Source organism: Camelus ferus, chromosome 10 (genome assembly GCF_009834535.1).
Source record: "Camelus ferus isolate YT-003-E chromosome 10, BCGSAC_Cfer_1.0, whole genome shotgun sequence".
Classification (NCBI taxonomy): domain Eukaryota; kingdom Metazoa; phylum Chordata; class Mammalia; order Artiodactyla; family Camelidae; genus Camelus; species Camelus ferus.
In genome coordinates, this window is record NC_045705.1 from 19,839,489 (window position 1) to 19,859,863 (window position 20,375).

The 20,375-nt window shown below is 51.1% G+C and overlaps 1 protein-coding gene and 1 long non-coding RNA gene across 10 annotated transcripts in view; one reads left to right on the forward strand and one right to left on the reverse strand.

The window, feature by feature from the left end:
• Positions 1-13,482, reverse strand: part of WT1 (WT1 transcription factor) — a 46,113-nt gene extending 32,631 nt beyond the window's left edge. Inside the window, exons 1-3 of one of the 4 annotated variants that reach the window (XM_032488410.1) lie at positions 12,785-13,482; positions 7,001-7,123; positions 6,460-6,562 (exon numbers count right to left, since the gene is read on the reverse strand). In XM_032488410.1, the coding sequence (XP_032344301.1) occupies positions 6,460-6,562; positions 7,001-7,123; positions 12,785-13,229 (671 nt within the window). In that variant the 5' untranslated portion in view covers positions 13,230-13,482. Of the gene's footprint in view, positions 1-6,459; positions 6,563-7,000; positions 7,124-7,332; positions 7,361-12,265; positions 12,609-12,784 lie in introns of those variants that run through there. The other 3 variants (XM_014568115.2, XM_032488412.1, XM_032488411.1) reach the window with 3 other exon arrangements.
• The window catches only part of LOC106731112, a 50,871-nt gene continuing 43,641 nt past the window's right edge, over positions 13,146-20,375 (forward strand). Inside the window, exons 1-3 of one of the 6 annotated variants that reach the window (XR_004323141.1) lie at positions 13,146-13,504; positions 13,889-13,926; positions 14,805-15,015. This is a non-coding gene — a long non-coding RNA (uncharacterized LOC106731112). The other 5 variants (XR_004323140.1, XR_004323138.1, XR_004323142.1 and 2 more) reach the window with 5 other exon arrangements.

Below are 20,375 nucleotides of genomic sequence, written 5' to 3' on the forward strand. Positions count from 1 at the left end.
ACAGGTTTCCTGAGGCTGGCGATGGGATGGAAGCACAATTTTAACCATATCCTGCCTTCTGTTGGCTGGGGCTCCCTAGCCGCTCCGTCAGTCGGATTGGCTGGCACCATCCTTCAACTGGAAGTCAGTGACAGCAATGACAATAGCTACTGCCGGGAGGGGACAAAATGTGAACTCAAGCTAAAAATACTGGGCCCCAGCATGCTCAAGCTCTGATCTCTTTGGGCAGTCGGTCAACTCCCAGCTCTCATCATGAAAACCCACGGAAAGAGGCAGCACCAGTCAAGGAATATATGGCCCCTGGCAAATAAAGCATCTAATTACTAAATAACCCCTGTAGGTGTCAACCACTTCATTCCCAGAGGAGATCAGATAAGCAGGTGGTTTGGCTCACAGCAACCACAGTGGTCACGTAGGCATTTCAGCTCCCCGTCTAACTCTGTCTGTTCGGAAGTGAACTCTGAAATTGCCGGCTGCCAAAACGTATTCCAAAAGTCATGTGTCTTTTATATTTTTTTAAAGTAGATCTTTAAACAAAACAAAACAAAAAAAAGGCACTGGTTTCCTACGTAAGAAATGTTTGAAGTTGGAAGCAAGGGAGAGAGGAAAGAAACTTCTGTAACTGGGATTAATGCAAGTTGGAGTAAAATAAAAGGAAGTCAGTCCTAGCAAAAAGGGGAACTTAAAAGGAAATCAGTAGTAGATCATATAGAGTTTGTTTTGGCCTGGACTGCAGTATTACGGAGTTCTCGACCTCTGCACAAAAAGAAAGGAAGAAAAAAGCTCTCAGCTATTATCTGGACCAGAACTCCCTCACTCTTCAAATGCATGTGTAACTCAAGTACATTTTCATCTTTAAGTATGTTTACTATGTTTAGCAGGACAAGGTAGAAAAGTTATTGTCACCACTGAAATAGAACTATTGAATCTGATTAAGATTGGAGTTACCCCTGCCAGATGGTTGTTGGCTGGCAAATAGCATGTTGGTGGAAGAAAAGTGTTTCCCCATGGGATGAAGAAAAAAAAATGCCAAATAAGAAAAAGGCAGATGTAACTGGCATCTGTGATCAGTTCAAGACATTTCCAGCATTTGCTGTAATAGCTCTGCCCTACACCAACAGAAAGGCCTCTGTGGGTTTACCTCTACCTGATAACCAAGGGTTGTGTGCAGAGGCTGCAGCCAAACTTCGCTGCCACCTTTTTCCTGCGTTCTTCCCTCCAAGGCGCCATGGAGGCTGCCTGTTCAGAAATTTCTGCCCAGCAGGCCATGGTGAATAATTATTTTACAGTCAATCTCTTGGTATTGTAATGTCTCTCAAGCTCACCAGTTAACCAAAGAAAAAACCCACTGGGGATTCAACTTCTATTAATAAACACTTGGTCAGCACAAAAGTTGCAGGAATATTTGAAACTAGATTTTTGCCCCTCCCTGGAGACAAGTCCAATTCAAGACTTTCTTTGGCTTTGGTAACACTGCCCACCACCTTGGAAACCATTTCAGACTTTATGCCTTCATCCTTACCTACATGGGAAGTATCAGTAGTGTCTTAAGTGAAACTTGTACACCATGTAAAGTGTACCTAAATGCACATGCAAGAAAAGGCATTATTAATCATGATTTTATGTGTCTGGGTGAGAGCAGTCCTCTGATTTGTCTACATTGAAAGCCAACCTAAATGGTAGACTCTGCACTTTTCACTGACCAGATTCCCCAGAAGCTTCATGGTTGCAGAGGAAATTTCTCTCACAAGAAAGACAATCTACTGGTAACAGGCTCCACGGTCAATGTCACCACTGGCAAATCATCAACATTTGATTAAAATACTCAAGTCAGAGTTACTGCTTCCCAACTGGAGTAGTTTGACCTGCTACAGTGAGAGGTGGGCCATATGTATTATCATTTAAATTGGTAGCACAGTTGCTAAAAATGGACATGCAAACCTAATAAAAGAGCAAAAAGAAAAGGAAACTAGAGCATCTAAAAAAAATAGTGCATATGGGAATATTTTTCAAACACGGTGCACAGAACTCCTTTTCAAAGTAGCTGTGAGAATTAACCCATGAAATGGGCACGGTCAGGGATTGGGGGCTCCAACGTCAGCAAGCAGTGTGGGGAGAGGAAACTTGTGGAAGAGGACTCAAGGGAAGTGAGCAGGGAAGGCTCAGCTAGCTGCCTGTTCTAAGTCAAAATCAAGGGAAAACTGTTTAGTGACAGTGGACTTCACTACTCTGTCCCCTTAGGGGAGCACGGGGTCCAACCCTTCCTGGGACCATCTCTGAGCACGCACCAACCAGGAAGCAGTTGCTTGCCTGGGTCTGGATGGATGGGGAGAAAGGTCTCTGCCCTCGTTTCTTCACCCAAGTAGTTCATGCCCACTGAGTGGTAAAGGCAAAGTTAGAGGAGTTTGGAGTTTGAAAGACAGCTGCTCTGTCAGTTAAGACCGGGAGAAAGCTTAAGTTGGCTCCTACAGTCCTCACTGGTGAAAATATTACGTCCAATCTACTGAGCGATTTCAATTGAAAATTATGGGTAAAACTATTGGATAATGGGGTTTCTTTCACACATGTGGGGGATAAAGACGTTCCTCTGGTAAGACCTAGGGCAGATGCTACCTTTGGAAAGAAAATGGCACTTAACCATCAGGAGAGGCAGCAGGGTGCAGAGGCACGGAGGATGGATTCTGGGGCCTCACTACCTGAATGTGAACACCCTCTCTGTCCCTGACTCTGTCACACTGGGCAAATTCACCTCCAAGGGCCTCAGTTTCCTCCTCCGTAAAATGGGGGTGATAGCTTGTTGCTTATCTTCAAGAGTTTCAGATTAAATGTACATTAAGTAAGTCAATACTTGTAAGGTGCTTAGAATGGTTTCTGGTGGTAGTAAGTTTAAATAAGCATTCACTCTTATTATTTATTAGCAAAAGCACTGGCACAGACTGTATAAGGGGAGTATCCCAGGTGGAGGACACTGAGTGGCCTGGAACTCCTCAGCCATTCAGAGCATATATGAGCTTTGACGGCAGAGAGAAGGAAAATCCAATCCTGGTTCTGATTCTCACTTGCTGTGTGACTTGAGCAAGTTACTTGGAGTCTCTTGAACCTATCTCCTCTTCAGGAGAGGGGCTTACCTCTTTGAGTACCTACCTCATAGGTAATTAGAAGAATGAAATGAGTGAACTGAGTGAAGCATGCAGCACATAGTCATATGCAATAAATCCTACTTACTACATAATAGGGGCCCATGCATTCACCCAACCATGATCCCTGGGTTCTACAAAGGCCAAAATCTGGTTCCAGAATCCTTACTGGCCTTTAGACAAAACTCTACCCACATATAATATGCGGGAGGCAGAAAGGATGGAGAAAATCATCTCCTATCACTTTCCATGAGTTGATTGGGGGCATGTTCTATTTACTGCTCATCACATCTGTGTACAGCTGGAACTTTTCAGATCTGTTACCTGAGAGAGAGGAGAGAATCACTTTAAAGCTCTCTCCTAATGGGAAAGAGAATTTTGAGAATTTCCTCAAAGCAAATTCAAACTACACACTGCTTACTTAATGTCAGTTCATGTACCATTATCTTTATGTCCTTTATGTCATGTGGGAAGGGAGACTAAGTCCAAGATGGGGGTAAAAGAACCTTTGGGAGGGCAGGGGAAAGAAACTGGGCAGGCTGCCTTAGGGGGTTAAGTGCAACAAGGCAAACAAAATACAAGCAAGCTTTTCCCAGGAGGTCCCAATTTTAGAAAGAAAAAGTAATGGAGCCAGGGACCAGCAGAAGCACTGCTGAATATCTAAAATCCAAAAGTTTAGCCATTAAGTGATTAAAGTTTAGTCTATTTCCCATGCTTTTTCAAACACACTGTTCACAAAAGCATTTACATACCCTTTAAAACTTTAAAAATACCCTTTAAAACTTTTTTTAGAAGTAGGAAAGAAGGAAATGACATAACAGTAGTACTGTTGATGCATAAACCCAATTTTAAAACATCCCCACACTGCAAGTGAAGTACCTGATTTTTGGAAAGTGATTAGAAATATTGTGAATTTAGGGGGGATGGAGCTTCAAAGACTCAGTAGGTACAGACTTCAAGGGAGCAAACTGTTTCCTACAGGGGTCACAAATCCTTTTTTAGGAGATGTTATTGCTTGGAAATTTTTCTGCAACAAGACAAAATGGTATTTTTATGACTTTCATATAAAAATGAGCAAAAAAGCTCCAATTATGCAGAAAGAAGGGATAAGCAAATATTTCTGAAAGATGAACCTGACAAAACTGCTTTATACAGTGGCCAGTTAGAAGCTGAATTAGAAAAAATGTGAAATTTTAATGTATAAGCTGCAATCTAAGTGACTTTTCCTACTTCCATAGCAACCACAAATTCAGCTCTAAGTCAAAATCTACCACAGAGACTCGCTTTGGAGAACTGCTATTAAACCAGCAGTTGTGATCATTTTATCTCCAACTCCTTTTCTTTCTAGCTTGTTCAGTCCCTCTGATGGGCCCCTTCTTAGGGATCCACAGGGTGGATCTAGGCTTGGAAGAGGGGGGAGTAGGAAATGTGAGTAGCTATGTCAGGACTGAGCCAGACTCCAAAGCCTCCCAGACCTCAACCTCCAAGGAGGTATCCTAACCCATCTAAACAGTACCCACTCTGACGTCAAGGTCTTCCTCTCTGCTTGAGGGGAGGCATCGACCAAGAGCCAAGGAGGAAGGACTGGGCCAAGGTCATCCCACTGGGAACCATTCCAGCTGCACCCCCAATATCTACCAGAGTAAGAGAGATGCCACTCTGGTAACGAGCAGAAGCAGCTCTTCAAAAGGAGAGGCAATGATCCCGTCATGGCAGTTTTGCTTGGAGAAGGGGTTCACAACAGATATTTCGGATTCTACACCCATTCCAATGAGCTGACCCACCAAGGGGAGGTGCAGAGATGGTGGGCTTGGGACAGATTACAGGGCCTGTGGTGCCAAAGAACAGAACTGGGTTCTAGCTAGGAAGAGAGAAGAGGATCCGGGAGGGTTCTAGCTAGGAAGAGAGAAGAGGATCGGGGGGGTATGCCCATTCTACCTCTATCTGGGCAAATTGCATGCATTTGTTTTTGGCTCCCTCCCTCTAAAATTTAAAAAATATCTGGGGGGAGGAAAATAAAGGTGATCTTGAATCCAAGATCAGACTAGATATGCCATATTTCCCGATCAAAAGAAAAAAGGTTTCCAAAGTCTGTGTGCCACAGGCTACAGAAGTAGAAGGGCTGGACCCTGTCCTGCCCTGGGATAGGAGTATCAGACCAGTTCTAGGCTCAGTTTCACAAACACGCCAGGACAGTGGGATGAGCCTCTGAGGTCTGGGGAGCGAAGTCTCCTTCCCCTCCTCCACCTGTGGGACTGGATGTCCCCCAGGCGCGGCCATTCCTTCCACCCAATCTCCCAGGGCAGGCGCTTTTCCTTCCTTTATTACCTCACTACCTCCTTCCCTTGACGTCAGCCTCAGGTCCTCGAACCGAGGGGAGGGAGGATGGAGATGAGTTTGGGGGCAGTCGGTATCAGGATCCCCCAGCACCGGGTGGGGTAGGGGTGGAATATGAGGTAATGCGCGCCCAATCCCGGGCCTCAAAGGCTGCGAACGGCCACTTCCCTCCCCCCGCCCCACCTTCCCGCCCGGCTCCGGCCGGTGTAGTTACTAGGCAACCCTATCGGCGACGCGGGATGCCGGCCAAGTTCACCCAAAGTTGAAGAATAAATTTGGGGGAGAGATGGTGGAGGGTGGAGCAAGAGCCGAGAGAAGGCACGAGCGACAGGAAAAGAGCTTGGGAGGAAAAAGAAGCTGATCTTCCGCCTCCCGGGAGCAGGAAGAAGGGCGGGTGCGGGCTGGAGCTGTATCCTCTCAGTACCGCTGCCACCGACTACAGTACCGCTCATAGTCCAGGGTAGCTGGGTGCTAGGAAAGATGTTCACAAAGTGCTGCCGCAGCCCAAGACTCTGGGGGACAGAGGTGTGGAGAAGGCGGTGGCCCGAGTGTACGCGCCTTCGACTTGGCTGGCGGGTGTGGCCAGTGCGCGTACGAAGGATTTGAGGAGTGAGAAGAACCGAATGGGAGTAGACCCCGTGTTTAATCTTTGATCCCGAGGAAGCTAAAGTCCTCCCAGCAAAGACCCCTCAAAAAAAAAATTCCTTAAAGCGCCTCTCTTCTTCAGCTCCAAAAAGTAATCGCCTTAATTTATATTCAAAATAAAAACACCAAGAGGCAAGGAAACCTACTTCTTTTAAGTAGGAGCCAAGAGATCGGTTTTAATTTGCATTAAGGAGCCGACTGGGCTAAAGGCGTCTTTGCCTCAGAAACCCTGCACGTCCGCACTCGGGGCTGCCCCGCGTCGGACGTTCCCGCGCCCGCCGGCTCGAGCGCCCCCTCCCGGGTAGCGGGGACCCAGACGTGGCGCCAAGGGCCTTCCTACCTGCTGTACGGCGTCCTGAGCAGCAGGGCCTGGCTGCCGGTGCAGCTGTCGGTGGGGGTGTGGCAGCCGTAGACCGGGGGCGGCACAGAGTACTGCTGCTCACCTGCAGAGAGCCGAGGAGAGCGGAGTGAGCGCGCGCCAAGGGCTGAGGGCGCGAGGCCGTGGGTAGCGGCTTGGGGAAAGAGCATCCCGAGCCGGACTCCGAGGCTAAGGCTGAGGGCAATGGGCCTGGATGCGGGGGCCGTGCAGAGAGACTGCATCCGGATCGTACCGAGCCAAGCTGCTCACTTCACATTCTTAGTGTAGAACACTGAGAAGGCTCTCTGGACTTTTTATAGCCTCGGTTGAGTGAAGCTGTCTCCTACCATGCTTGAGGTGAGGGGAAACTTTTCTTTTGAGTGAGATTTAGCTAATTATTTCTAAAATTCATTTAGAGGTACCCTTCTCCCTTCCACAGTTTGCCTTGAGTTGGAAATATCTCGGGAGGGTGGGGTAGCATGGAAGAGGGGAGAAGGACCCCACATCATTCCTGCCCGCTTACCCAGGGAGCCCTGCTGGCCCATGGGATCCTCGTGCTTGAAGGAATGGTTGGGGAACTGAGCCGCGTGGTGCGAAGGCGTGTGACCATAGCTGGGAGTCCCATCGAAGGTGACAGTGCTGTATCCTGCGGGCGCGGACGAGAGAGAAACAAAATCAGCAGAGGGACGGGGACTGCGTGTCTGAACCAGAACCCGAACGAGGAGAGGCCAGCCCCGCATTCGGATCCCGCTCCACTAGCCTTCAAGGCTTTCGACGGTTTGCCGAGCCCAATGTGACCTCGGTACAGGCTCAGTAAAACCCAGATCTCCCGCCTGTTTCCCAATTTATTTATACCCTTGTCTTTCATGGTGTCTGCTGCTTCTACACCGAACCTCCCGCAAGTATGAAGACCGCCAAGCGCTCTGCGGAGAAAGTTGTCCTTCCCCCAAAACGAAACACCGCGCCTCTCGCGCAGGGGCAGCGCAAGCCACCGAAATGAATCTGCTTAGATGACCCGGCGCTGACTCGGAGCCGTAAATCAGAGAGGCCCGCGCACCAACTTTCATTAATTACTCAGAGCCAGTTTAACGGCGTGGGCTTTAAATGGGGAAAGTAATTATGGAGTAATGTTATCTGTCTGAGGCTGCGCGACCTGACACCACTGACACCCAAGGCTCTCGGGAAAGTTGGTGAAGGGAAAAAGAAAGGGCCTTTCCAGTTGGACCCGCGGGCCTTGACCCCCCTTGGACCCACCTCACGCCCAGCGGGTCCGACTCTGACCACTACTGCCGGGGTCGACTTCCTCAAAGCCCCAGTCAGGGAAGCCTGTTTGTTTCATTGAGCCTGAGACCGTACCTCCCTTCTCCTCCATCAGGTTTGCACGGGCCCCCTGCCTCAGTTTCCCTGGCGAGAAACCGATGGCCATGTGGCCCGTGTTCTTCCCCAGCTCTCCCAAAGTGAGAAAAAAATGTGGAGTCTCAGTTGAAAAATGTAGTTTCCTAAAATTATTGTCATTAATGCTTTAAACATTTACTCTACCAGCTCCTGGAAACTGTAGCTGCCTGGCAGGGTAGGGTAAGCATCCTCCAGCTAAGATAAAAATCAGTTCTGAGCCCTGAACCCAATGGTGGGGTCCCATCCTATGCGCAGGCTTGGTAGTCTCTGGCTCTAGCCTGAATGAGATTGGTCCAGATACTCATCCGCTGGCTGCAGGGCCGCTGGGCAGGACCCAGTCCCTTCCTTGCCCCACCCCTGGTCACTGTGCTGAGTTTCCAAACCCCACTCAATTCTCCGGAGTGGAGTGAGTCAAACAGCACCCATTTCCCCACTCTTGCTTTAGGCAAAATCAAGGCTCTACAAGTGTCCCAAAGACAAGACTTCGACTGGACAGATAAAGGTGGCCATTACCCACATCTTCCAAACACCCACCCCCCAAAACAAAAACAAAACCAGGCTTCTACAGTCCACTCCAGGGATTGTGGTGTGTCAGAGGGGGAGGGAGGGTTGGAGCAGGTCTTAATAACCGGATAGTACAGGGCAGGCCAAGTATCACATACCAGTTGGCGCCACAGGGTGACAACTGAAGAAGCCACCAGCTTTTATAATTTGCATGACCCCAGAGGCCTCCATTTCTCACCTGCTAAGTGGGCAAAGAGAACACCCCATCCCCAGCCAGTTAGCTGTCAGGAGTGGGTGAGCACGCTTGCCCTTCCATGCACTTTCTTTTGGGAGCGGAGGCCAGGCTATGTTTGAGGCCTACCAATAGCTGACAAACGAAATTTGGCTCCGAGCACCAGGTTTGCAGAGGAAAGGCCGAATTTTGAAAGAACAGTTTTCAAAAAGGAGAAACAGAAGCGGCAAAGAAGTTGTCTCTACACGAACCCTTCTCCATCCCTTTGAGCCTTTGAGAAGTTAGTGGCTCGGGCACCGTGCTGTCCTCGGAGGCGGGCTCCGCAAACGCCCGTGCGCGGCAAGGGCCACGGGTTGCGGGCTGCAGCTCCTGCGCAGGCGGCGTCGCCTCAGCGCCTGGCGAGGTTACCAAGGCCCCCTCCCAATATAGGACCTGCAGACCCCGATGGGCAGGGGCCAGCCTCCAACCCCCTCCCTCAGGTGCCCCGGGGCGGGGGTGCTGCGGTGCAAGCGCCCTCAGAGAAGGGAGGGCTCTTTAAAGTAGGAGCTTATCCGACATCGGACGCGGGACAGATTAGAGCGCGCTGTCCCGGAGCCTCGCGCTGGGCCAGGAGCAGAGAGCGCGGGGGCGGGGGCGGGACAGCTGCCTGAAGAAAGGGACTGCGCGTTCAAAGGCTCCTTGTACAGGCCTTAGAGGGAGAGGCTCTGAGCCGCCAAGGTAGAGCCTTTCCCACGGTTAGTCTCGACCCGGGAAGGGAGTGCAACCTTGACCGCGCAGAGAGAGGAGACATGCTCTGAGCCTCTCTCCCCCGCCTGCGGCAGCGGAGGACCCCGGGACCGCCCGGCCAGGCCAGGCCCTGCGGGAGCTGAAGGGCGGAGTAGATAGCCGGCTCAGTCAGGAAGGTGGTCTAAGGCTTAAAATGATGACTCTGCAGCTGCGGCAGCAATCGGGGAAATCTGTCCCGCAACGAAATTCTCTCTCCAGTGCGAACTGAGGGAAGATCCCTTGGCCCTCCGGCTGAACTGGTGTCCCCATGTGACCCTAAGGTGGTCAGGTGATGCCAAGGCTTACACCGGCGCTTGGATTCTGTGCGCCTTTGGGGCTGGGGGAATGGCCCTGATTGTCAAGCAGTCCTTGTTTTGCCTTCTCAAACCCCGCGCTTAGTCTGGGACTACCCAAGTCCTCACCTGTCCTCAAGTCTTCTGCCCTGACAAACCCTCCAACCTGCACACACATACAGTGGGTACAGGGCCCATCCAGCGGGGAAGAAGAAATCATCTCAAGAGTGGAGCCAAAATCCCTGAAAAAGGAAGTAGAAATAGCCTAGAATGGTCTGGTTTGAGTCAAAGCTCTGCCACAGAGAGACCTCTTGCGCACTTTATTTCTCAGAGCCTAGATTTCCTCATCCAAAAATACTGGGGCTCTTCTAGTGTCAGGCTGTGAGCTTCTTACAAAGGCTGAGGCACACTGTCTTAGCATCCAATCCCCAGTGCCTGACACAGAGTAGGTGCTCAATAAATGCTTGCTGAAGTAGTATTTACAAGATTAGGATACAAGCTATAATATTTAAGAAATTGTAAAAAATAAACAAGGTATGATGCTTTGGTGGGGTTGGGAGGTTCAAGGGTGCCAGCAATCGTCCTTGCCTGTGACCATGGCTAGGTTGCCCTGCTTGGGGACAGGGATCCAGAGTCTTGATTCTTCGCTGGGGTTTGGCCTCCAGCTGCTGAGAGCCATCCATTCCCACATTTTGGGGAAGGAACTGAGGCCCTTGCTTTCCCCAGCTCAAGCCTCCTATCAGGCCCTGCATTCCTGGGGCAGCTGCAGGAACCCCAGAAATCAAGAGAATAAATCCGAAATATCAGAGCCCACCCTGGCTGCCAACGCAAGGGCTGAGGTGGGTGCAGCTTCTCACAATCCATCCCAGCTCCCAGCTGCCAGGTGAGTCCCAAGGACTGGGCAAGCGTGACGCCTTTTATGTTTTCATTGCAAGAGAAAACCCAAGTCTACAGACAGGAACCAGCTTACTGGCTGCGGCCTGGCTGTGGGGTCACCTTTCTACTGGGTTAGTACCCAGAAAGGGGAGGGGAGACTCCTTTACCTGCTAGTCCTGGTCCCCAGTTCCCAAGCTCTTTTTCTTTTTGGCAACCCAGGCCTGTTAGAGAGGAATTCAAATTTTTCCCTTACGTGTAGTGCCCACTGTCTAGGAAGCCCACAGTCTTATCCCTGAGGCTCAGTTGATGGGATTCTGCACACCAGACTATAGAAGCTTGGACACAAGGGCCCAAGCAAAGCCACAGAGCCCAGGTTCCAAAAACCCCACAGAACCTAGATAGACTCAAATAAATGATAATGGTAGTATTCTGCACAGGGCAGGGGCTTAGATCAAATGGCTTCTCAGGTGTCTCAGAACAGCACACATCCACACAGAGACCCACATCACACACCGGCATGCCAGTCTTGCTGTTTCTGGTCCAGGCAAGTTTAGATGGGCTACTGCCTTCTGTATTTAGAACCCCAAGCAGGGAGAAAGTCAGATTTTTTGCTTCAGGCACAGAACTTCAGGCTGGACTCAAACATCAGGTTGCCCATCCCTGCTCTCCTCTTAAAGATAGGGAAATTGAGACCTGGAGATTTGCCAAAGGTATCACCAGCCTGCTAATTAGAGGTGGCATGATCACAAAATAAGAGCCTCTGCAATGGACATTGAGCTGTTCTAACACCCCTTGAGTCTGAAACACTAATTTCATCTGCTGAAGACCTATATTGAAGGGACCCTGTAGGTGGGCCTGACCTTCTTCCTTGGGACATGGATCCCAGATTCCTCCAACGAAGAGAGGAGGAGGGTTTCGGTTTGGTCAGGGCATCTCATGGGCCAGGTGCTCCAGGCTGGGCTAAAGTAGGAACAGCCTGGAGATAGGCGTTTAGAACATGCATGCTAAGGCGGGAAGAACAGAGCACTTTTCCACCTTGGGAGCCACGACACCTCTTGCAAACAGTACACACTCTGCTTCTCCCAGCCCACGCATTCCAGAAACATCCCAGTCCTTAGGCTCAAGCGAATTTTTCCTCTAGGAAAAGCATCCGCCACTGCGTTTGTAAAGCATTTCCTAAAATATCAAATAACCTGAATTGGTTTAGTTCTCAACAGTGTAAACGTCTAATTAGAATAAATTTAGAAATCAAAATACAGAGGTTCAAGATGGTTGGTTCCGCGCTGGTCCCTGAGAAAGAGAAGTGACCGGGCACCACCGCATTGAGGAAACTACCGGCTGTGTCCCTCGATGTACAGTGACTGAAAACGGAAAATAAATCTGTCCTTATTTTATTACCTCAAAGTCCTGCAAAAATCTTTCCCCAGCTAAGCCCCGCGTTCAACGACGAGGAGGCGCCTGAGGAGGGCTGAAAGGAAAGCCAACGCTCTGTCTCATTCCACTGCCTGTGATAGGGCCGGGTGCTGTAGAGGTTGGAATCGGATAAACCGGGTTCTCTTCCAGCTCTGGAGCCCACGTGGCCGCCACCTAAGCTGGAACCCAGGAGAGATCCACTTCTACACTACCATACGCTGGAGCCATATGTGGACATGGACGTGGGTCCAGAAAAGCCACTACTTAGTCGCTAGCTCATTTGCTCATTCTAGTGCTCCCAGGTACTTACTGTACGTCTAATGTGTACCAACACCGTATTAAGAGCTAGTGCGGCTCGTCACATTTTGGCGCGGCGGAGGCGGCACAGGCTGCTCACGCTGCGCTGGTCTCACTCAGAATCCACAGTCTAAATGTCTAAAAAGTCCATTGCCTGGCGACAGTTTGGTGGTGCCTTCAGAGACAAAGCCTCTTCCCGAGGCAGAGCCAGACACTGCACCGGTTCCCGCTTCCCACTCCCACGGGGACTTGCAGACTTAGAATCTCCCGGTGTTCGAGGGGCCCCAGATGACCTCCCGGCTCAAGCGAACAGTCCGGTTCTGGCGCTGGAGGATGTCAGGGGCCCATGCCGAGGGCTCCCTTTTCCCGGCCTCCTCTCCCCCAGCTGCCACTTCCGCTACCTTCACAGCTCTGTGGGCGGCAGCCGGGTAAGTGCTGGGGTCAGGGAAAGGGTAGGACAGGGGAGCACGCGCACGGCCACAGCCCGGTCGCCACCGCCCCGCGTGTAGGGGGCGCTCCCCATCCTGCTTACCCTGGTTGCGAATAGCGGGCTGGCTCTCGAGGCAGCTGGGCAGGTAGGGTGCGTTGGGGAACATCCTGGCCTGGCCTGAGGACGCCTGGCTAGGCGGAGGAGGACCGAAGGGTCCGTAGCGACAAGCTCCAGCCGTGCCAGTGAACTGGCCTGAGAAGTGGACGGTGAAGGCGCTCAAGCACTGCTCCTCGTGAGGCTCCGCGCCTCCCCAACTCGGCTCTTGTTTGATGAAGGAGTGCGGCGGCGGCGGCGGTGGGGGTGGCGGCGGAGCCGGCGGCGGCGCAGGACCTCCCAAGGAACCGTAAGCTGAGGCGCCGGGGGGCGCAAAGTCCAGCACGGGCGCCCACTGTGCGGCGCCGCTCACCGGCAGGGCACAACCGCCGCCACCACCCAGCGAAGGTACCGCCGGCAGCAGCGCGTTCAGGTCCCGCACGTCGGAGCCCATTTGCTGTGGCTCAGACCCGGCTACCCCGCGACCCCTGCGGTTTTGCAGACTCTCGGCGCTCGACTCCGCCGCTCCTAACTTGGCCCAGATGCCTCCCGAGCCCCGGATCCCCGGCTGCTCCGGCTGCTGAAGGCACCCAGACCCGGAGCGGAGAGTGTGCGAAGAAGCCGGCTCCGGGGCACACGTGGAAGCCGGCTCTTGCGGCAGGAGGAAGTCCAGGATAGCGGCGAGGCGGCGGCGGGGCCCCGGCTCCTGGGCTGCCGTCCCGGCTCTGGGTGGGTGGGTGGGTGACTGAGTGGGAGGGAGAGCGGGAAGGGGGGAGCGGGTAGGCGGTCGGGTTGCGAGAGCCCCCGGGTGTGGGCGCTGCCCTGAACTCCTTACCCCAGCTGCCTGGCTGCCCCCAGCTTCCCAAAGCTCAAATAAGTGGGGACGGCGGCGGGGGAGGAGGAGGAGTCAGGAGTCTGGGCCGCTCCATTCACCTCGTAGCCCTAGCGGATTCCGGCAGCGCGCGCTGCTCCTTGGGGGCGTCCTCGCGGTGGGGGTGGGGGGCGGGCCCGAGGGAGCGTCCCTCTCAGACACTTTCCTCTCCTGCCCGCCATGCGCTCTCCGCTGGCCTGTGGGACACAGACCTACCCCCACCTCCCCATTTCGGCTTTCAGGAGTGTGGACGCCTCAGGGCACTAGCGAGACTCTCCAGGTAAGCAATGAATATCCCCTCCGTTTCCTCGTGTGGTGGGGGGAAGGGATGGGGTTGTTAATCGAGGAGGGCGGGTTGGAGGGAGGGACAGAGGACTCCACGAGGGCGGGAACTTCACGAAGGCGCAGAGAAGTTTCCCGGACTTAAAAGAGGCGGATTCCCTTTCTTTGCGCTTGCCAGTCTGGCTCTTGCTTTTAAAGCCGTCGGGCTGGAATGGTGGCCATAATCTCGGGGTCACTGGGGAACGGGGTGTCTCCTTGTGGATTCCGGAGGCCAGACTCAAGGCGAACGTGGGAGACCTGGAGGGTGCATCAGTTGTGATAAACGGGGCGTATTTCCATCGTCTGGTAGTTGGTTACATGGTGAGGTCTGCGCCCAGAGAAGGGCGACTGTCGCCTCCTAAAATCGGTGTCAGGCGTACTTAATGTCATTTTCTGGTGAGAAGTATTCAGTTCTTCTACGGTGAAGCCGGGAAAACAGCGGCTAGTTTGGGAGGGAAGAAAACCTTCAGGGAAACGCCCAGATTCTGGTCGGAGAATTCTGGCGCCGAGTTTGAAGAGTAGGGGGTGGGGACGGTTTGGATACGAAGTTCGCGGGGCGAGTGTTGGCTCCTGGAGCCGCTTCCGCTTAGCTCTGCCTCCTCTCACTCCAGTCAGGAGTGTCATTCTGGATGCTCAGTGACTGATGGGGAGGCGCAATCCCGGTTAGACGGACCGAAAAGGAGAGCCTCCAGTGGCCCATGCAAGGCAGAGTTCGCACCGTTGGGAACTCCCAGAGTCTGACATCGCCAAATCAGATTCCTCCCTCCACCTTGTCATTATTTGGGAACCCCAAGCCCTAGAGCAGGTGTTTGAGGTTTTGTTTTCTATCGGTAACAGACCTTAGGCAAGGAGAAACACCAGGAACCTGGATTGGAGTGCGTTTCATGGGCGCGTGGAAACGCCCAGGAGACAGCGGCGACGGCGCAGACTGGGACCGCCAGGAGCGCGGGGTGGGAAGCGGCTGTTGGCTGCCAGGCCTCTTACTCGAGTCTGGCTGGGGATGGGCCCCAGAACTTTTCAGCGAAGCCCATGTGAAGCAACCATCAAGGTAGTGGCAGTTTTACAAAAATGCCGAGCGTTTTAAAAGCTTTGACTTACTCTCCATTTCTGACGCTTTGGTTTTAGTTAATTTGCAGTGAGTAAACGGTAGCCATGAGTTCCGGCTACGGACCCGAAGCATGTGCAGGCTCAGGACCTATACGCTATGTGCAGTTCCCTCCTCTTGGAGTCGCTCTTCCTGGAGTCACAGGAGATGATGAGGGCAAAGGTCGGGAACATGCGCTACTCGTTTGATCGTCGGACCTCTTTTCGCGGTGATGGGCACTACTTTGGTGCCTGACTTTGCTAAGTCTCCACTTAGACACTTTTTCTTTCGTTCATTCGTTCTTTCTTTCTTTCTTTTAAGAAATGAAAAGGATCTCGAGACCAGCTCCTTCTCCCTCTACACCCTCTGTGGGCCTCCCACTCCGCTGCCGCACGCTCCATCTCTAAACCTGCAGCGGGGCTACAGGGCTGGGCAGAGGGCATGCGCGTTGTGTCTTTTTGATGGAGAAAGGTCCTGCGAGATTTAACTTCTCAGGCCAAGTTGCCCCTAGAACGCCCTAGGCCCGTCTCACACCTTCCACTTCATTTCTTCTTCGAAGTCGTTTTTTTTCTTAAGTAGAACTCACTCAAGCGCTACGAGGAAAGGCGAGCACTTTATGAAAAGCCAGAAATTTCCATTTCTAAAAGAAAAAGGCCGAGGTTCCTTTTTTATCCTCCTTTGTAAATTTTTTGGGCGGTATTTGGAGAAAGGTGGCTTGATTGTGAGCTTTTGTGGTTTTGAATCCCAGATGGGGCAAGGGCGCTTAACCTTCTGCCTTAAAAAAAAAAAAAGTTTTTGTCTGGGGGCGGAGTGGGGTGAGGGGAAAGGAGAGCCGAGCAAATTAAGGACTTCTCTCTCGTCCGCCGTACGTTGCCTGCGAATCCTTGATGGAGACAGAACAGTGGTGCGATCCCCATTTCAACCCTGGGTACCCCCTCGCCACGAACTTGTATTCGGAAGCGGTGGTAGGAGTTCCCTATGACCCACGGGGCCAAGAAATAAGTGCTGCGTGCCCGAAGCCTCGGCAGTTAGAGGGCCTCATCCCGAGAAGAGGTTCCTGAATGCCACCCACTGCCGCCCATCCCCATGCCCGGGAGCGCAGACGCCCCGGGGCCAACACTGGGGAACCCGCAAACTACTGAGCTAATTGGGGGCCCTAGGCTCCTCACTTCTTCCTCCCCGAGATAACGTTCACTGCGGGAGCTGCGCGGCTACCCCGGCAGACGCGCCCGCTATGCCGGCCTCGGCGCCCAGCGCTGGGCCAAGGGGCAGACAGTCGTGAAGAAGGTCCACCCTCCACCCGCCCCAGCAGGCAGGGCGCTCTGCTGCACCTCCTGCGGCTCGAAAACTGGTCCCCAGAAGCAGGACCGCGGAGACCTGGCCGCTCCCTTCTCTCATCCACCTTCCCACCCTCGGATAGTAATGAGACCTGTTGCAAAGGATGTGGTCTGAGTCACTGATTGGCAGAACTGGAAATTCAACTCCCCATTCTATAGAAAAGGAAACTGAGGCCCAGGCAGAGCGAGGAAGGGCAGCTGTAGAGTGCAATGGTTAAAAGCAACGGATTGGTGGCCAGAGAAAGAAATCTCAGCTCCACCAGGTAACCAGCGGCTGTGCAACCATAGACGAATTCCGTAGCCTCTCTGAGCCTGTTTCCTTATTGGTCACATGGAATAATGGGATACTAGTACCCACCTAAGGGGATCCTGAGGATTAGACAGAAGATAGTGTTGGCCTATGGCCTCAATAAACGTTACAAATTTTGTTACTATTATTGCTAAAGTACACAACAAATTAGAGGCAAAACCGAGCTGAAACCCACGTCTTTCTCTAGGTTTAAGTCGCCACCACCCCTCTGCCTCTTTAGAGCTAATGCAATGGGGAGTAAAGAAGAAGAGGGGGAGAGAGGCCCTGGAAACCCACATGGCTTTGTATCATTGGTAAAGCTCATCCTGGCCTGGAAGGGACTTAATTATTGAAAGATCAAAAAAATCGAGGCTGAGTGGGAGGAGGTCCTCTAAATGCCCCACTTTGACCCCGGTGCTGTCAATTGCATCTGACCAAGCGCCCACCCTGGCCCTGCAGCGCGGCCCCAGGGACCAGCGCGTATTCCCGAGCTGCGCTCTGGGCATCACCCCGCGGCCGCCGACAACTGAATAAACACACCGAAGCGCTGCGATCTGTCAAGGGCTGGGGCCGCCGGCGGGTGCCCGGGGCCGCAGACAACGAAAAGGAGTGGTGGGGCGCGTGCCTCAAGGGAGGAACCAGCGCTGGATTAGCGCAGGGGCCCGTGCCCGAGCTCCACGCGCTTGACCGCTATTCCTCCCCTCCCCGCGGACTTTCCAACTCTTAGCAATCTGCCTGTCCGGGGCCGCTTGTTTCCACCCCCTCACCCCGTGCAGACGGTAGAAATCCCAGCTTCATTATATTAAAAAATTTTTTTTGAAAGTAAGATAAAGACTTCTGTTGTAGTCCACCCCCAGCTTCCTCTGTTCATTTGAAAATTAACTCGGTCTTTTTTTTTTTTTTTTTTTTTTGGCCAATTCCCCATCTACAGTTAAAACTCAGTTTTTTCACCGGGTTTCGGGGCCCAGGACCGGTGCACATTGCCAGGTGCGTGGAGCAGAATTACCCCTTTCCCCAGTTCTCAGTGCCTGGAGCCGTCAGGGTTACCCGTTTGTTTTGATGCCACCGCGAGATGGTCCCCGAGCTCCGAGAGAGTCCCCAATGAAAGGATTCCGCAGCGTTGCCTCTATTATGGTACCGTAAATCTTTTTAAATTCTGGAACTAATTATATAGAGGATATGTCTCAATTTGTTCTGCATTAATGCCACAGTGGGGATGGAGGCCGGGCCATGGCCAGAGCAGATACGCAGGCCCATGAAATTGATGAACTGAGAGTTGCTTCCAGTCCTGTGCGCACCATCTGGAATTCCAGTCTGAGGTTACAATTAGAACTCCTGACCCCAGATTCAACTTTGCAAACAACAGGAGAAAAAAATGGGAAAAAGAAAAAAATCAAGGGGAAAAAAAAAAAACCCAACTTACTCTGCACCTGTGAAAAAAAAATCCCCACACAATCATAAAATCTTCCCACCTTAAAAGATCCTTTCCAAGTATTTCTTTTGTTTTTTAACCTATAAAAGATAATGGAATATATTTTATAGATTGGATTTTACCTTATCCCCTTTCCTTCTCCCAACTGCACTCAGCTTAATAGTTGTCAGTTTTTCCTCAGTGTTGAATTTAATTATATAGGACCAAAACATACCTCAGTAAATTAGCTTGCTAAATATTCTGTCACTTTGTGATTCTGCCTTTGAGAAACACCTTAATTACAGAAATCTATCTGAACCCAGGAACTTCTTTTTTTGACTGTTGCTACACCTAAACTGTATCAGATTTTATTTGTGTTGTAATTTTATTTGTGTTCTAAATCGGTTGTGCCAATTTCTTCTTTCTTTAGTAACACGCTGCTTTATTTTCCTCTCACTTTGACCCCCTGAAGAAAACGAAGGACCAGGCAGTACTGGGGAATCTGTTAAATTTATTAGCATAAATGCTTAGACAAAACGAGATATAAATCATTCAGATGTATTAAGCCATAAAGTATATTCCAATGAAGTCAGTCCCTCGCCAGGGTCCTGGTGTATAAATGTTCATATAAAACAAGGTATCAGTATTATCTTTCAAACTTAATATATATCGTAAAAATATCTAAATGTTGAGTAGGACTGGGGGCGATGGCAGGGCAGGAAAGGGATATTCTTTGGAGCAGCCTGTTAGCATTGTGGTGGCTCAAAAAGTGGGACAGAAAGGAAAAGTCTGAACAGTTTGCATTTAGACTATTTAGTAGACAGTTTTTTAAAGGATATATTTGATGGGAAGCACAGGAACAAGGAAAGAAGAGATAAAGAGCAAAAGGCATTACTTTCTATAGAATGCATTTTTCCCCCCAAAGGTCAATTTAAATTGAAAAAATATCTACTCAGAAAAGGCACTGGCTCTTCATACAGATAACGGATGAGCCATTAGTGGAGAGCCACCTGGGCCTTCGTCTGTGAACCCAGACTTGCAGCTGGTCTGCAGAAGGAGGCGTATTCACTAGAGGTGGACTGGGAGAAGAGGGGCAGGGGAGTGAGGAAGGGGAATTGCCAGAATTGCTAGCAGAGGTTTACCAAGACAAAAATCAGACAGAACGTTTAAGGAGCAATAGCTCGCAAAGCTCATAACCGCGGGCTCTCTGTAAATCTTGGCAAGGCAGGGTGGTGGGGTTTTTTTTTTTTTTTTTTTTTTTAACCATTTAAAAATGATTGCTCTGAAGTTTAAAAAAAAAAGTCAAGGAATCTACCAGAGAAAGGGAATAGTCCCCTCTTTTTTCCAGCAGGGGCATCCTTACCCTTTCATTTCCACTCATTCACCACACAGCAACTATTCATTGGCACTGCCTTGTGCCAGGCATTGTGGCAGGGACCCGGAATACAGCAGTATGGGGACAGGCTTTGCCTTGCTCTTGTGAATCTTACCTGCCAGTAGGAATGACAGACAGATTGCAGCAAGTCAGATGCTTCCAGATCGTGGTAACTGCTCTAAAGGAACAAGGAGTCCTGCTAGACCAGAGAATGGCTTAAGGTGGAGTGGGGATGGGAGCAACATACCGCCTTCCTTAATTCCGCCCTCTACCCACACTGCCGCTTTCCAGTGTGTTAAGTATCCCGCCCCACTGTCAAGGTGCAGGAAAGGGTCGAAGGACTTGGAATGTTTGGTCTGGATAAACCTCTACCTACAAGGCAACTGGACTGTATGGAATTAGTCGGGCAGCTCTTTAGGTAGGGCTGGGTTTAAGTTGCCAGCACTGGCTGAGTGACTGAAAGTTACTTCCAGTGTGAAAAACTCGATTTTCTCCTCTTCAAGGTAAAAATAACAGCACCTATTCAAGTTGTGAGAATTCAGTGAGGTAAGGTATGTACATTTCTTAGCCCATTGGAAGCGCCCAATAAATGGTGGCTGTTACCTATATTAACATACATTCTGGGGTTGGGTGTTTTTGTTGTTTGCCTCTAATTAACTGATGACTTCTAGACTTGAGAGTTGTTACTGGTTCGAGTTAAGAAAAGACAGCAAACTGTTGGATCAGGGAGACGGGCAGGAAGGGAAGCCCCTTGCTAAAAAGTCTGACCTTAAGCAAGGATGTTGCCACCTTAAAGTAAATTGAAATAATTTTGTTCTACCCTGGAGCCCTGAAACAGGAAATATATGGCTCTTGCTTCAAAATCTACTTCTTTTCCTTCAGTACAGAAGTCTCTAGGCTCACATCAGCTGG